This window comes from Aptenodytes forsteri, unplaced genomic scaffold (assembly GCF_000699145.1).
Source record: "Aptenodytes forsteri isolate BGI_AS27 unplaced genomic scaffold, ASM69914v1 Scaffold379, whole genome shotgun sequence".
NCBI classification, from domain to species: domain Eukaryota; kingdom Metazoa; phylum Chordata; class Aves; order Sphenisciformes; family Spheniscidae; genus Aptenodytes; species Aptenodytes forsteri.
Genome location: NW_008794088.1, coordinates 3,109,389 through 3,124,681, shown reverse-complemented (window position 1 = coordinate 3,124,681; position 15,293 = coordinate 3,109,389). Strand labels below are relative to the sequence as shown.

General features: G+C 50.6%; 1 protein-coding gene across 1 annotated transcript in view; it reads left to right on the top strand.

The window, feature by feature from the left end:
* The first annotated feature begins 2,940 nt into the window (after positions 1 to 2,940).
* Positions 2,941 to 15,293, top strand: part of FSTL1 (follistatin like 1) — a 16,290-nt gene continuing 3,937 nt past the window's right edge. The window contains exons 1-8 of the mRNA XM_009274720.2: positions 2,941 to 2,975; positions 3,240 to 3,447; positions 5,585 to 5,713; positions 7,524 to 7,653; positions 8,854 to 8,886; positions 10,519 to 10,649; positions 13,474 to 13,592; positions 14,376 to 14,488. Of these exons, the coding sequence (XP_009272995.1) occupies positions 2,941 to 2,975; positions 3,240 to 3,447; positions 5,585 to 5,713; positions 7,524 to 7,653; positions 8,854 to 8,886; positions 10,519 to 10,649; positions 13,474 to 13,592; positions 14,376 to 14,488 (898 nt within the window). The remainder of the gene's footprint in view (positions 2,976 to 3,239; positions 3,448 to 5,584; positions 5,714 to 7,523; positions 7,654 to 8,853; positions 8,887 to 10,518; positions 10,650 to 13,473; positions 13,593 to 14,375; positions 14,489 to 15,293) is intronic.

The window sequence follows — 15,293 nt, the reverse complement described above, 5'->3', positions numbered from 1 at the left end:
GAGTTGGTTTAGAAATTGTGCAGGCTGTTTACAGGTGGCACCTTAGTGCGTTTGGAGACCCATTTTATCCCTACTCCTGTGTCAGTCATGGCAGGGAACAGGTAAAAGGGATGTGGACAGGAAGACATAGGGAGGACTGGCTGAAATACGTAGCTGCAAAGCTCATTTTTCCCTGTCTGTGTGGAGGGAGTCTGTTGTGAATTGTGTATCTGGTTATATCTAAAAACTTCCTCCCAGCTTTTGCTGCTGCTTCCCCTGAGGCATGAGAATCTGTGCAAGTCCTGCAACCCCAGACATCATTTTGGTGCCCTTTAGTTTTGCCTTCTCTGTGTGGTACTCAAGTTTGTATAATACATGGGATTGCCTCCCAGAGGAGCTTTCAGTACTACAGCTCTAGAGCACTTTGATTTCCTTGCACATCAGGCAGGGCAAAAATGCAAAGCCTTGATTTTACAGCAGACAGCGCAGAGCATTATATGAGGGGTCAAGTCATTTTACGGATTTCCGCAAACTGATGCCATAAGAGGAAAAAGACCTGCAGTCACTGCTGATAGCAGAAAAGCTTTTTACTCGGGTCAGTAGGAGCAGGACAGCATTTCTCCAGTGCAGCGTGGGCTGCTGAGAAAGAGACTTCTGAGATCTTCAAGAGGAGATTTTGTATGGAAGGATGTGCAGAAAGCAAAAAGCAATCTGAGGGGTTGTTTTCAAGCACGTTAACTCCCCACCTTGTGGCAAGGTGGTCTCCCTGCTGGTTTCCCAGAGCATGCGTAATGGCAGAAATCCCTGCTGCTCCCTTTGGGCAGTGGAGCACCGTGGGCTCAGCACAGGCCAGGGGAGGGAGCGGCCAAGGGAGAGCTGCAGCGCGCAGGCTCCCTTGCAAAGCCAAGGAGCTATGATGGCTCTTTTCCTTCGTGCGTGCGGTCTTTCATATATCTTGCTGCAGACACCGCACTGTTTTCATGCAGTCCTACCAGTGCGGAGCAGGCATGGCCGCTCGTAGGACCTTGGGACCCCATGCAGACCTGCACGTGGCACGGTGTGTCAGCGCATCGAGCCGCGCTCAGTCCCGGACATCCAGGCTCAGGCAGGGGCTCGGAAGTGCTCCCGACATCTGTGCTTACGCTGTGTTGGGGGTCCGACTCCTCAGTGCTGATTGGTGCTAGAGATGAGAAACAGCCCTTCCCGCTGCCTAATTTTAGCTCTCCACCTTGAGGCCCCACATTGCCAGTTGCCATGGTGATCCCTCACCGCCGGCACTGCCTCTGGCTTTCTCGACCAAGGGCGCTTTGGAAATGTCTCTTTTTCCTCCTTGCTCCCCAGGAAGCAACACCTAAGGCAGAAGCATTGCATGTGGCTCGCTGCACTGTCAGTTCAGGTCTTCTGCTTGGCGCTTGCCTGTTTGTATGCAAGAACCCTTCATCCATGGGGTTACACTTCCCAGCCCCCCGAAAGCAGCATGCGTTCCCATCCCCAATTGGCAGACAGTCTGGGCTATGTGCACGTGATGCTGCCCGGCTGCCCTGAGTTTCTGGCCCGTGAGCCATAGCAAACAGCTTTCTCCATGGTCTTTGCCCGAGAAGATGTCTGAGGAGGTTGTGCCTCTGCAGAGGCCACGGGGTGAAGAGTCAGGAGTGCCCCTGTGCCATGGCAGATGCTTGGAGTCCAGGCGCTCCTGCCCTGGCTTCATGCTCACCGCCTTCCCACTTGCTCTCTGGCTAGCAAAGGAGTAATTAAAAGCATTGCCCAAATGGAGAGAGCTTGGGCATCTCACCCAAGGCCGAAGAGGGGAACTGCCTTGTCACGGCTTGCGGTGTAAATGCCACCATGCAGCAATTAATAACGATTCTCTGCCCTTTCCCTTCCGCCTGCCCGAGCACACTGTGCACAGGGACAAGTGACACTTCCCAAGCCCACAGTGACAGAAAAGGCAATGGCAGCTTGCAGGGAGGAAGCAGTGTAAAAAACATGATTCCAGCCCCCAAATCCTGAAATCAATTTAAGAGCTATGGCATTTAAACACATAATACACTGTGGAGTGTTTTGGGGGTTTTTTTTGATGACCTGGCATTTAAACTTTTGCAGTTCACATTTTCAAGCTTTTACATGGCAGGTGCAAGGACAAGCTATTCAATACGGAAGTGGCAGCTGCCATCCCCGCTTACTCATATGACTCCAGCAGATGGAGCTTTATAAAGAATAAACATGACAAGGTCCAAGGTAGGATCAGAATAGCTATCACAAGAAGCTAGTTGGGCTGGTAGCATCTGGGAGGTTGCCAGAGAATCAGGATTGAAGATTATAAAGCCTCATTCGCAGACCCCCACTGTACTCTTCATTCATCCATCGCTGTCTCTGTTACACTCCCAGTTACGCACAGGAGATTCAGGCATTTGCCGGGAAGGTGGCCGGGAGCTGCTAGAGCAGGGAGCTCCCACCCTGCAGTATGCTGTGAACCACCTCAGAGCCGTGTGGCGATACCAAGCGGTAGCGGTGGCAACTGCTAACTTCATCTGTGTGCAGGCTGTCAGAGGAGAGTGTTTTCTGGCTCTTGCAGGAGGTGAAGGCAGGATCTGCAGCAGCAGCTGCTAGTGCCTGGCAGAGGAGCACACCTTGACCTGTGAAGCAGCCGCAGTGGGTCAGGTTGCAGGTGCAAGGTGGGTAGATGTAGGCTAGGAGAGGCGATGTCTGGTGAAGAAAGGAGGTGAGGTTCTTGGGGATTGGGGGGGGGGGGGGCGGCATACGAGTAGAAGAGGCTATGGTTTGTAGATTGTCGATAGAGAAAGTACAGTTTGTGGGGTGAGCACTGCAAGGATGGGGGGCACAGGGGGCTGAGTTACTGCTCTGGGAACTGGGGTGGAAGCTGAGAGCTGCTTTCACTAAAGGTGGAGCCAGCACCCAGCCTGGTAGCTCCTGCCATGGCCGCTGCTGCCAGGAGGGAGGATGAGCAAGCTGAGTCTGAAAAACCCTGTGCCAGAGTGAGAGGGCAGGCAGGCAGAGTAGCTTGATTTCTTTCTTTCTCTGTCAAACCCCTGGGGTGGAGACAGCCGTGCTGGGATGTGGCAACCAGTTCCAACCCACTGCCAGCCTAGGACAGCTTAACAACAAAGCAGCAACCACCAAACCGTCTTGCTTTGATTAATAAGAAAAATCAGAATATCATGGCTCTCTAGCCTGGCAGGAGGCAGGTTGTCCTCAGAGGCTGTTCTGGCGGTGTCCCCCTGCCGGCATCCCTGCCCCAGGTCCCAGTGGGAGAGCTGTGGGACGGCTCCTGGGCTCCGGCGCTACAGGGGAGGGAGCTGTGGCCAGGACAGCCGCGTCGCGGGCCTGGTTTCCAGCGAGCTGGCGAGGGGAGAGGAGTCTTGCAACTCGAGCTCGGTTCCTGCGGACGCCTGCCGAGGCCGGCTGCGGTTGCAGCAGTGCAATCTCAACTCAGGAGGCAAGAGCCAGGTTTGGCATTGGTGGGCACGGCCGGGAGCCTGCTGCTGGCAGTCCTGCCTGGCCATGGGTAAGGAGAGGCAGAGTACTGCCATCTATTGCCAGGCACCGAGATTACAGACCTTGGTGGGTGGCGGTTCAAAGCCATGTCTAGCTCTTTTTTTTCCTGGTCTTTGGTTCGGTGAAGGGGTGGGCGCGTTGTTTGAAACCCTTTAAATAGATCAGCACTTAGGTGCCTACAGTGCATTTTAGGTGTGGGAGTGCCCTAGCCAGACTCCAGCCTGGGAGAATTTGGTTTTCCTTTGTGCTTTTTGCAAAATAAGTTATTCTTCCTTTCTTGCCCTAAGTTGTGTGAGGTTTGCTTTGTGCAGTGAAGCACTCATGTTGCTCCATCCCACCCCAGAAGCGCCTAGATAATGTACTCCAGCCCTGCACCAGAAGGCAACTAAGGAGAGGTGAATGCAGCAGAAGGGGCAAAGTGTCTTTCATAGCTCAGAAACAATATGTGAAAGGAGGACGAAGGGGCAGAGGGAGGATAACAGACTGTCTTCATGGGGTGAGCGGGCCTGGGACACGGTGTATGTTTCTGAGCTAAGACTGGTGTGTCTGAATGCTGTATTTTTATTTTACAGGATAAGCAGCGAGATAGGAACATTTGCAGAGAGTAGGAAAGGTGTTTGTCGCTATGCGAACCTGGAGGGAATCCTGCTATGCTTTGAAAAGACCTTCTTGGGCTTCATGACTGTGCAGTAGGCCAGCAGACAAAATATTCTGAAGATGGGGGCAAAGTCATTCGGAAAATGATCTGGCTGTCACTGTGGGCTGTTCAGTAAAGACAACAACTCACTGTGAAATTGTGGTTTAAAAGCAAAACAAAAAGAAGAAAATTAGGATAAAGAAGCAATAGGAGAAAAAATGTGCTCAGCATTTGTTATTAAATGTATCAATAACGCTTGCTCGTCAGGCAAATTCTGCTCCTTTTTGATCACCTACTTTTAAAAGTATATGATGGAGGTACAAAGATACCACAAATGAGAAGAGGTTACAAATAATACTCAGATGAGAAGGTAAAAAACCCTTTGTCTATTAGAGAGAAGAGTCACAGCCTATCCCACTGATTATTTTACATTCCTGAGTCTTCTGTCTCTGATACAAAACTATTGAGGAAGCCAGTTGGTGAGCCTGAACCAGATACTTAACTTCCAGGTGGAAAACGTTAGATGAAATGAGAGTCACAAAGGAAATTAATGACAAAGTAGGGAATTAAACCAGGGTCTCCAAAGTCTGAACCCCTGGAACAGTCTTCTCTTTTAAAAGTCTTAAAAAAAAAAAAAAAGACATTAAACTGATAAAAGTAAATGGTGGTTTTATTGAAAACATGATTAACCTGTGGAAGTCTTCCCTGCTAGGTGTCACCAGTTTGGGAACGCAGTGGGACTCAGAAAAAAAGGATTCAACAGTTATGTGAACAACAAGAATACTTGCAATGACTTTAGCTGGGAGAAAACTGTAAAGCGTATAAATTGTGCTGCAGGGCATAAGTCAACTGCTGGCTGTCAGGGACCAGGAAGAAATTTTCTCTGTGAGAAGGTTACTGTATAATTACCTATGACAGTGTTTCTTCCTTTGAAGTGTATAATCTTGACCAGTGGAGGCAAGATAATGGGTCTTGTAGTTTTGTGAGGTTTTTTTGTGACAGGGGCATTATCTGGTGCCTGATGGCGATTTCTTCTGTCTGTTTGGTATCACACCTTTCTCCAGGGTTATATTCACCACCTTCTTAAATGTCTCAAGCAAATACATTTCTGCTCCCTACCCTCCATGAAAAAAATTTTTAAGATGGCAGTCCTTGACATGAGCGAATTATTCTTGCCATTCGTGCTAGGCTTTCTCTTGCTCATGGTTGCTCCAGCTCTTCTAGGTGATTTTCCAGGAATGACCTCAAGGAAGCTCTCTATCGCTGGGGCTGTAGCCCTAGTTCTTGTGTCTGCTCCTGGTTATTGTCTGGGCTGTCCATCTATTGCAGTCATGTCTCTTGTTCTGTAATCTGTGCCTTATCACCTTGGTGCTCTTTGGTCCAGTCTAGAAGTTAAATGTGTTATTTTTTAAAGCTGTGTTGCTGCTCTTCCGGGTAACTTGATGTATTTTGTGTCTTTTACTTTGTACCTTGCAGGAAGAACCAAGGAGCAAATCCAAGATCTGTGCCAATGTTTTCTGCGGAGCTGGGCGGGAGTGTACAGTGACAGAGAAGGGAGAGCCAACCTGCCTCTGCATTGAGGTAGGAGGGCGGCACAGCTTCTGTGTCTGGGATGGGTGTCACCACCACCACCGCCACCCCCCATCTGGGTTTCGGTTGCTGGAAGAATCCCATGATGGGATGAGGCTATGGCTGTTCTGGAGCAGCTGCAAATTCCCAGTGGCTCTTCAAACAGCAGGGCTTTTCCCAGTGAGGTGTGGGGGAAGAGCCCTATAGGGCAGATATTGTCTGGGGCTTGCAGCTGTGCTACTCGCACAACTGCCTAGGGTCTTTACATGCACAGGAGACTTGGCTGGAGGTCTTTTGTTGGGAAAGCCCAGTGGGGTATTGATATGCAGCTGGCTTTGGAAGGCACTATAGGGCGTGGTCTGCGAGCTCCAAGACACCTGCCTTCACTGGTGTCTTGTTTGGGGAGGTTACAAGCACCCTACTAAAAATCAGCTTTTGTAAAATGGAAATAATTGTGGTAGAGTGCTGTGAGGATGAATAGCTCCATCCAGCAGGGAGCTGCAGATGATTAGAAGAGCCTTTCCCAGCTGTAGAGACACAGTGTCTCCATACTCCACTCTGCCCCGTGCTTTCGAACCATTCCTGCCTGGCTCCTGGGAATGGGTGTGAGGCTCTTTGTTCCCACTTCCCTCAGAGCCTGCAGCTCCGATGCGGCCAGCCTGGGCACTGGAGAGTGAAATGCACTGTTAACAGGAAGGGAGTCTGTCGCTCTGGGTAGGCTTGGCCAGACTGAAAGGGACACAAGAAAGAAGCTCACAGCCTGAACAGTGGCCCTGGTAAACTTTCCCTCTGCTGTAGGCTGTGCTGTTTGCTCATGGCTGATGGCTTATTCTACATTCGGTTGCAGAAAGGTGGAGCAGAGTCTACAAAGACATGCAACAGAGCTGAGCAAGCAGAGGTGCACAGAACAGATTCACAGAAACACCTCTGGACAGGCACATCCATGGTACACAGAGCAGCACTTGCGGGATTACACTCAGTATTTATGCTGGTGTTGTGGTTTAACCCCAGCCAGCAACTAAGCCCCACACAGCCGCTTGCTCACTCCCCCCGCAGCGGGATGGGGGAGAGAATCGGAAGGGTAAAAGTGAGGAAACTCATGAGTTGAGATAAAGACAGTTTAATAGGTAAAGCAAAAGCCGCGCACACAGGGAAAGCAAGATAAGGAATTCATTCACCAGTTCCCATCGGCAGGCAGGTGTTCAGCCATCTCCAGGAAAGCAGGGCTCCATCACGCGTAATGGTGACTTGGGAAGACAAACGCCATCACTCCGAACGTCCCCCCCCTCCTTCTTCTTCCCCCAGCTTTATATGCTGAGCATGACGTCATATGGTGTGGAATATCCCTTTGGTCTTCTTGTGCACCCCCAGCCTACTCGCTGGTGGGGTGGTGTGAGAAACAGAAAAGGCCTTGACTCTGTGTAAGCACTGCTCAGCAATAACGAAAACATCCCTGTATTATCAACACTGTTTTCAGCACATACAAGCTACTATGGAAAAAAATTAACTCTATCCCAGTCAAAGCCAGCACAGCTGGGCACTGATTTCTCTGCTGGGCTCTGCTTTCAGGAAGGCTCTTGTGGTGGTGGTGGTGACGGAGGCTGGGATAAAGTGAAGCCTTTGAACCCACACCCACGGGCTCCTCTGTGTGGGTTTTTTTGGGGTGGCGATGGGAGTGTTCAGCCTGCTCCAAACACCTTTTGGGCTAAGAGGTCTGTGCCAAGGGCTTCTGTTGAGTTGGGCTGATGCTGGGACTCACCTGCCTCCCTCTAGCTGTCCCAAAGAGGCAGGTACAATGCTGTCTTCTCTGGCTCTCTCACAGCAATGCAAACCTCACAAGAGGCCTGTGTGCGGTAGCAATGGCAAGACGTACCTGAACCACTGTGAGCTGCACCGTGATGCCTGCCTCACTGGCTCCAAAATCCAGGTGGATTACGATGGCCACTGTAAAGGTAACCCTGTGTCAGGGAGCAATGAGGGCCTGCTGCTCTCTAAGGGAGGGAGAGATGGGAGCCAAGCGTGATAACAAGGCAAGGCAGAGGTCTCGCCGGCCAGGACCCTGTACTACAGTTGCAGATCAGGGTAAACAGGGCAAGCCTGGAAACAGTAGCCAGGTTCAACCAAGAGTCCAGATCACCAGGCAAGTTTGTGGTGATGAAGTAGGCCTGAAGTCAAGCCATGAAATCAGGTCAGGATCAGTTCTGGTGATGGTAACCAGGATCAGGCACACGCCAATAATTGCTAGACAAGTCCATACTGATGCAGTCTATAGCAGGTCTGAGACCAAGGTGGGAAGACAGTCACCAGGTCAGGGCCTAGATCAACAGGGTCTATGGCAGGTATGGGAATGGTTGCAACAGAGCTGGAGACAGGCATACCTGCAACATAATCCCAGGCAAGGACTAGGGGCCAAGACGTCAGCTGAAATGGAGCTCCTGGGCTCATGGGTAGAGAGTGTGAATGGAGGCCCTAGGTGAGGTTGGCAGGGCCATTAAGGCCCTCATTAGTGCACTCAGGTCCCTGACACCTTGGCTGTGGCGGGATCTTGGAGCTTCTGTCTCCCTGGGTTGCTGGGAGGGCAACTTCTTGCTCCTGCCTGCCTCGCTCTGAGCTCATGGATTCAGCCAGGCAGGTCTCTCAGTCTACCTGCTGGGGAAAGGTCGGACTCTTGGGATAAACCCCCAAAGTCCATACGACCATCCATGTTCATGAGGGACCTCAAGAACTTTAGGAGCAAGGATTTTGTCTCAACGGTGGGGCCGTTTAACTCACCGCTACACCAGCTGCACAGTATAGAAGTGTTTCCTTATGTTCAGACAGAATTTCATGTGTTTAAATAATGTGCCTGCTGCCTCTTGCCCTGTCACTGGACACCACGGAGAAGAGTCTGGCTCAGTCTTCTTCATTCCCTCCCATCAGATTTATAAACACTGATGAGATTGCCCCTGAGCCTTCTCTTCTTCAGGCTAAACAGTCCTCAGTCTCCCCTCGGGGTGACAGATGTTCCAGTCCTTTAATCATATATGTGGCCCTCATGTTTCCAAAGACTCCCAGGTTCCTCTGCTCTTGCCCAAGCGGCTCCCGGGGTGGGAAGAGGTTTGTATTGCTTCATGTTGCATCAGAGGTGTGCTCTTCTGTCTTTCCATAAACAGAGAAGAAGTCTGAGAATCCAGCTGCAAGTCCAGGTAAGAAGCCATCCCCTTTCTGGCTGGGGCCTCTGCATGAATCTGGGAAAAGAGATGGGGAGGAAGGTCTGCTGGGGGAGTTGTACAGCTCTGCGTAAAAGTCATACCTCTGCACTGGCTGTAGCAGAGTCTGAGTTGATAAATCAGCTGAAATATGATTGCCCAGCTCTTTACTCCTGGGTAACCTTTCAGAGCTCATACATCTCCTGGGCTCTTCATGTGCTGGGATGTCTCAGGGACTCTCAGTATGTACAAGGTGCAATGAAACGCAGTTTGCCCCTAGGGACACAAGCTGTGTTCATCACCCAGACTGAGGGGTATCTTTTGCATAATTCATTGGGGATCTAAGACACAATAACTGTGGAGTTATGTCCCCAACTCCAAGAGCACTCTTTTGAAAGGAGACTTCGCTTCAGGAGTGATTAACCGGTGGGCACAGGGGCAGAGAGACAGCGCTATGTAATGGATGGTGCATCGTCAAGGGAGTCAGGAGGTGTAGCTGAACCTCTTCTCCCATCAGCCAACAAGTCTCTTCAATTCCCTGTGCCTGGTTTCTCCCCTTATGCATTGTCTGGTGTACTTAAACTATGGATTTTGGGGCCATGGCCTGTGCTTCATCAGGGGACCCTTTTCCCATCCATGGCCTCTAAGTGCTGGAGCTGTATAATCATCAACTTCAGCTTCCTAGGACAGATGAGAGCAAACCTTCGTACAAGCTTAAGGGAAAGGACCATGTCAGGGCATGGCCACCACCTTAAAGCAGTTTTAAGGAAGTTCAAAATTCAACATGCAGAATCCTTACAGGTTGTTTTTTTTTTCCCATCTGTCTGTCTGGTTGTGATTGTAGTCGCTGGATTAAGAAGGAGATCTTTAGTGTGTGTAAGTGACATGAACACACACCGATTTCCCTTCTGGCTCCATTGACCTCTGGGCAGGTGTGACAACTCACATAAGCCAGAAGATCTAGGCTTTCAGTTTTGCTTGTAAATGCATGGTTTGGTACTAGCACACAAAGTGATATCCACCTAAAGAAACCTGTGACTGTGGAGAGCACTGTGAACAAGCCCAACTTGACCCCCTCTCATTTCCAATCAGAGTGGACAAGTCAGGGCTTTGAAGAAATGAAATCTCCTGAGATAGTAGGCCCTAAAATTCAAGTCTTGGGGACAGCGTGGTGGAAAGGCTTGCTCAGTCTAGTCTTTGCCCTTGCAGAGGATGGAGGTTTTGGTACTTGAGGGTTGATGGCCAAATGCCTGTTCTGCACAGGATTGGGAAGCCTGGGGACACTGTCAGTCACCTTCCTCCCTCAGTCTGGGAACTCTTCACACCAAGATGAGTCAGCTCTGGATTGTTCTTGCACAAGCTTCAGGGACGGGAAGGCAGAAGAGCTTTGGCAGAAGTGTCGTTTTCTGGCCTTGCCACATGGTGTCACCCACAGCCCATCTGCCGTTCAGCACGTGGCACCTCTGCTTTGATCTGGCAGTGGCACATCTCCAAGGATGGAGGGGCCTGCAAACTGCCATTAGGGCTGGCTGGTTGGCTTTTATGTCCAGTCGTCTCTCTGTGGTCTCCCTGCCAACTTCATTTCTCTCATCCTTGCTTTTTCTTCTGCTACACCTTCTCCCATTACAGTTGTCTGCTACCAGTCTGACAGGGACGAGCTTCGTCGCCGCGTCATCCAGTGGCTGGAAGCTGAGATTATCCCAGATGGCTGGTTTTCCAAGGGCAGCAACTACAGTGAAGTCCTGGACAAGTATTTCAAGGCAAGTAGAGCAGCACCTGCCTCAGAGGCCAGAGAATATTTCTCGCCCTGTCACTGCAAAGCAGCTGCCATGCCCCCACCCAAGAGGCTCCAGTGTGTGATGGGCCTGTCAAGCTGGGGGCCAGAGAGGTCTGGTATGTCCTGCAGTGTGGTGTGTTACGGGCTGCCTGCAGCAGCTGCTGACAGAGCCATTGACATGGCTACATGACAGCCCAGACCTGGAGCGTCCCTGGGGATCTGACCTGCCCTGGGGAAAAGGAGGAGGGCAGGCCGAGTGTGCCTGTGGCAGGGGAGAGAAGAACTGATCTCAGGGTACAAAAAATAGCCGGAGGAGAAAAGGTGGGTGAAAGTGCTGGAAATGCAGGTAGAAGGAGCAGGAAACCGGGGCAGGGGCTGCTGATCCTTTGTTCCAGACAGTCCCAAGGCCATGTTGAGGTGGGGATAGGGGACACTTGGGGGCTTCAAGGTGAATATTTGCTTGCAAGGAGTATGGCCCAGTTGTGGCTGAGAGCTGGCAGTTCCCTAGCACTCTGCAGAGAGAGAGAGGAACTGCCCGTGAGTCTCGGGCCCTGCACTAATCCCGTTCCCCTTCCCTCCTCCCTGTCAGTCTGTCCCTCAGCCCATCCCCACACCCTTCTGTAACCAGCAGACCACACGCTTCTCCCATGCTCCTGCAGCATGCACTGCTGCGTCCCTCCCCCTCACGCCCAGCTCCTGATAAAGACTTCAAAGCATTCAGGATGGAGCTGGAGGAGCAGGTGGGGAAAGGGGGAGAGTGTTTAAATCATAAGCTGTTGACAGCAAGAGATTAATGGTGCCTGACAGGAGTTAGCGCTGCAAGCAAATTTGCCATGGCAATGGCACCCCCTGGTGAGATAGAGGAGCTGGTCCCCGCACCCCAGAGAGCATCTATGCCTTTGTAGTCGTTAATGCTGCTCCGTCTGCAGAAACCCACTTGTGGCCCACTGCCTCAGGCACCCCCACCGGCACCTGCCAGCACCCAAAAGCTGCGGCATCCTGCGGAGGGGAGCTGCGCACTCCCTCCCCCTGCAAAGGTGCTGTCCCCAGCCGCCTTTGCAGTCAGTCTTCCCCGGGCCATGGGCTTTGCTGAAATGCATGAGCCAGCCACTGGCTTGCTCCACTGCCACCGCACCCACTCCGGTCACCCCCGCTGGTCCCATGCCTGTCGGGGCACTGGCGAAATCCCATGGCCACAGCTTAGAGGCAGACAGCCTCATGTTCTCTTTATTGTCCCCCTTTTTCTGGAGCACTGATCCCAGGCACAAGTGGGTGAAAGTTTCCATGACAAAGCTATACCTTTTCTCAGACCAAAGGGGGAATTTCCTTCTCTGTCAGGTGGTAGTACACCATATCAACAACCCTTAAAGCTTTGAAATACTTTTAAAGCAGAATTCAGAGCTTGGAGCAACTTGGGACAAATACAAGCAAAGCAAACTAAATGGGTTCAAACACACAAATTTGTTTCACCAATGAGACTCCGCTGTAGCTGGAGAAATTCTGCCGTGCCCAGCCCTGGGGCTTCTCGCGCTGCCCTTCAAATGGCCTGATTTCTGCCCTGCAGGTAGTAAACACTGGAGACAAAGATGACATGAAGCTTTTCCCTTTTCTCTCCTCTGGGGAGGTTTGTAGATGTGGCATTAAGCTGTTTCCCTCCTGGAAGCCTGACTTGTGTGGATCACTGGGATGTGGGTTGTACATCAGGCAGGCCTTGACTTTGGAGGACGTTATTTCAAGAGGAGTGAGGCCAGTAGTGGGAAGCTGCTCTGTTTTGGAGGGTCACTGGGGGAACATGTAAATGCATACCATAGTATTGAAAGGCAAGAAAACTAGCTTCACTGAGTCTGGGTCATTAAGGGAACTGCAGACACTTCCACAAGAAATAGCGGGACGAGAAGCTTTAAAGTCTAGTAGAAGTTGAAACATGTTAGCGGGGCAGTTATACACAGGCTACAGCATGCAGAGTAATTTTCCTGGCCCTACAGGTTTCTCCTGAACCACACAGAGGTCACAACAGGCAGTGTCTCTTCCAGCATTCCTGGAAGCACTGCACGAGGAGACACAGTGACCTGCCCCAAGTCACACAGCAAAAATTAGCCAGCAGCAGCCTGTGTGCAGAATTCATTTTCCCCTCCCTGCAATGCAGCTGTCTCTGAGGGGGCCCAGCAGTTCCTGCTGAGTGCCCAGCACTGTGAGATGACATCTCCAAACAGGAAGGCAAAATGCAATTACTTCTTTGGGAGTACAGCCAGGATTTCAGGGCTAAAAATCCTGCTCTTCAGTGCCAGGAGTCCTGTCAGGACCTTAAGAAGTTGGTGGCGAGGTGTTGTGCTGTCGCATTAAATTGTTCCTTCTTTGGGATCAGCAGAAAATTGCTTCCTGTGATTTTCCCTTTTGTCACTGTCACAGTCCAGGCACAGCTTTGGATTTACACGTATTGGAAAGCTGACACCTCCTTGAATGCAACTGGTCTGCTTTAAGACAGGCGGTATATAAGAAGGCTAAGAGTTGGCTGGAACAAAGAGAAGAAATGGGGTTAGAGCCATAAATCAAGCAGCAGGAGGTGAATGAGAGGCAGTGTAGCTTATCGGTGAGAACAAGGCTAGGATCATGTCTCCCAGTTCTGATGCTGCTATGGATATGTTGCTGCTTTTTTCTGAGCCTCTGTTCTTTGTGCAAAACAGGGATGATGCAACCTGTTTCACTAAAGCTTCAAAAATGCTAAGTACATATGGAAGAAGGAGAAGGAAGGGGTACCCTGAACTGATAAATCAGACCCTCTCACATCTTCCCATCTTTCCCTACAGAGCTTTGACAATGGCGATTCTCGCTTGGACTCCACTGAATTCCTGAAGTTTGTGGAGCAGAATGAGACTGCTGTCAACATCACCACCTATGTGGACCAGGAAACCAACAAGCTGCTCAGGTGGGCAGCGGACAGGATATCAGAAGGAGGACCAGGGGGCCAGATGTGGTAGAAGGGGGCATGAAAATCCACTCATGGAAAATACCAGTTAGGTCTTGGACTAACAAAGATAACTGTGTATGAAGTGGCTTCTCACTTAATTAGGTGCAAATACCACCAAAAGGAGCGGTCCAACCCCTACCCTTCACGTTAGGCGGGTATTCCAACCCTCTTTTGCCTTAAATGTAGTAGGTGTGCAGCCAGAAGGTGAGTTGGGTGACGGAAAATTTGTTGTCTTTTTTATTTCCTAATAAATTAGCTTTCCAGTGGACTTTAATCACCTCTTGCCTGGTAGCTAGATCCAGTGCAAGGAAGATGGGGGGAAAACACAGCTCATGGGCAGCCTGCAGTTAGAGCTGGTGCAAGCATCGCATGAAAATGTAGTTTGAGAGGTTTCCATTTTTCTGTGTGTGCCCCACTGTGTATGAGACTGAGGAGAACAGGCTGCTTGTGGTTAGGCTGTGCTTGCATCTGTACTCATGTAGATGTCAACAGGGTCCTATTCTTGCTGTTCTGAATATCTCCTCAGTTCCCGGCCCATCGACAGCCAAGAGAGTATTTTGTGTCTGTTTTTCTTTTGTCTATATGCAGTGAGGTTTCCTTAGAGAAGCCACTTCTGCCAGGCATCTCAGAGTCTTCCTAGTTATTACCGGTTTCACTCATCTGTACTCTGAAGCCAGTAGAGCAGGGACCTGCCTGGTACAGACAGCCCTGTGCAGAACATGCCTCTGTGTTTCCTTCCAGGGGACTCTGCGTAGATGCCCTCATCGAGCTGTCGGATGAAAATGCTGACTGGAAGCTCAGCTTCAATGAATTTCTCAAGTGCCTCAGCCCATCCTTCAACCCACCAGAGAAAAGTAGGAACTCCTCATTATATTGGGGAACCAGAGGGGTCCTGGGAAGGGAGGAAAGCAAAGAGACCAGCTTTGGGCCAGACATCGGATGCTGTAACTCCACTCCCAAAGATAATGTTGATATATGCCTACCTCACAACTGACAGCACCCCTTGTCCCTGCATTGTCAAAAGTACTGTTTTTCTGTCCCAGAGCTCCCACAGCTCTTGTGATGAAAAAGGTTTGGATTTTAGAAGCAAGGGCATAGGTTGAACAGATATGGTATGCTTGGAAGGTCAAGGCATGTATTTAACAGCACGGAGCTAAATCATGTGAGGAGTTCACGTCTGGATAACTTAGGAAAGTCAGACCAGACCAAAGTCCTGCGATGCTCTGCCTTTCACACAGAGAGCCTCCGTGATGAACATCTCAAAGTTCACTACCCTTCCAAATGCTGCTTAGTACTACAGTTCACATGGAAGCAGCTTAGTGTTCTGCTGACCAGGCGTGCCTAGCCATTCATCTAATTGTCTCCTCAGGGGGTGCTGGTTCAAAGGTGCTGGATTTACATCCCACTGCAGTGGCACCGAGGAGCAGACAGAGGCTATGCTTCTTAGGGAATATTAAGTTGAATTCTCTGTTGCCTATTTCAATGGGAAGCTAGGGATGCTGCACCTCCCCCAGAAAACATGATCAGCTGGCTTTCACTTAACACCATATGGGCCCTTGAGTTCTTTGGGGGCCTCGACTTAAACGTATAATAGAGCTGTGAGAAGAAATGTGAGTTGAAATGAGAAACTCCCCCCCCCCCCTTCTTTCTCAGGGCAAC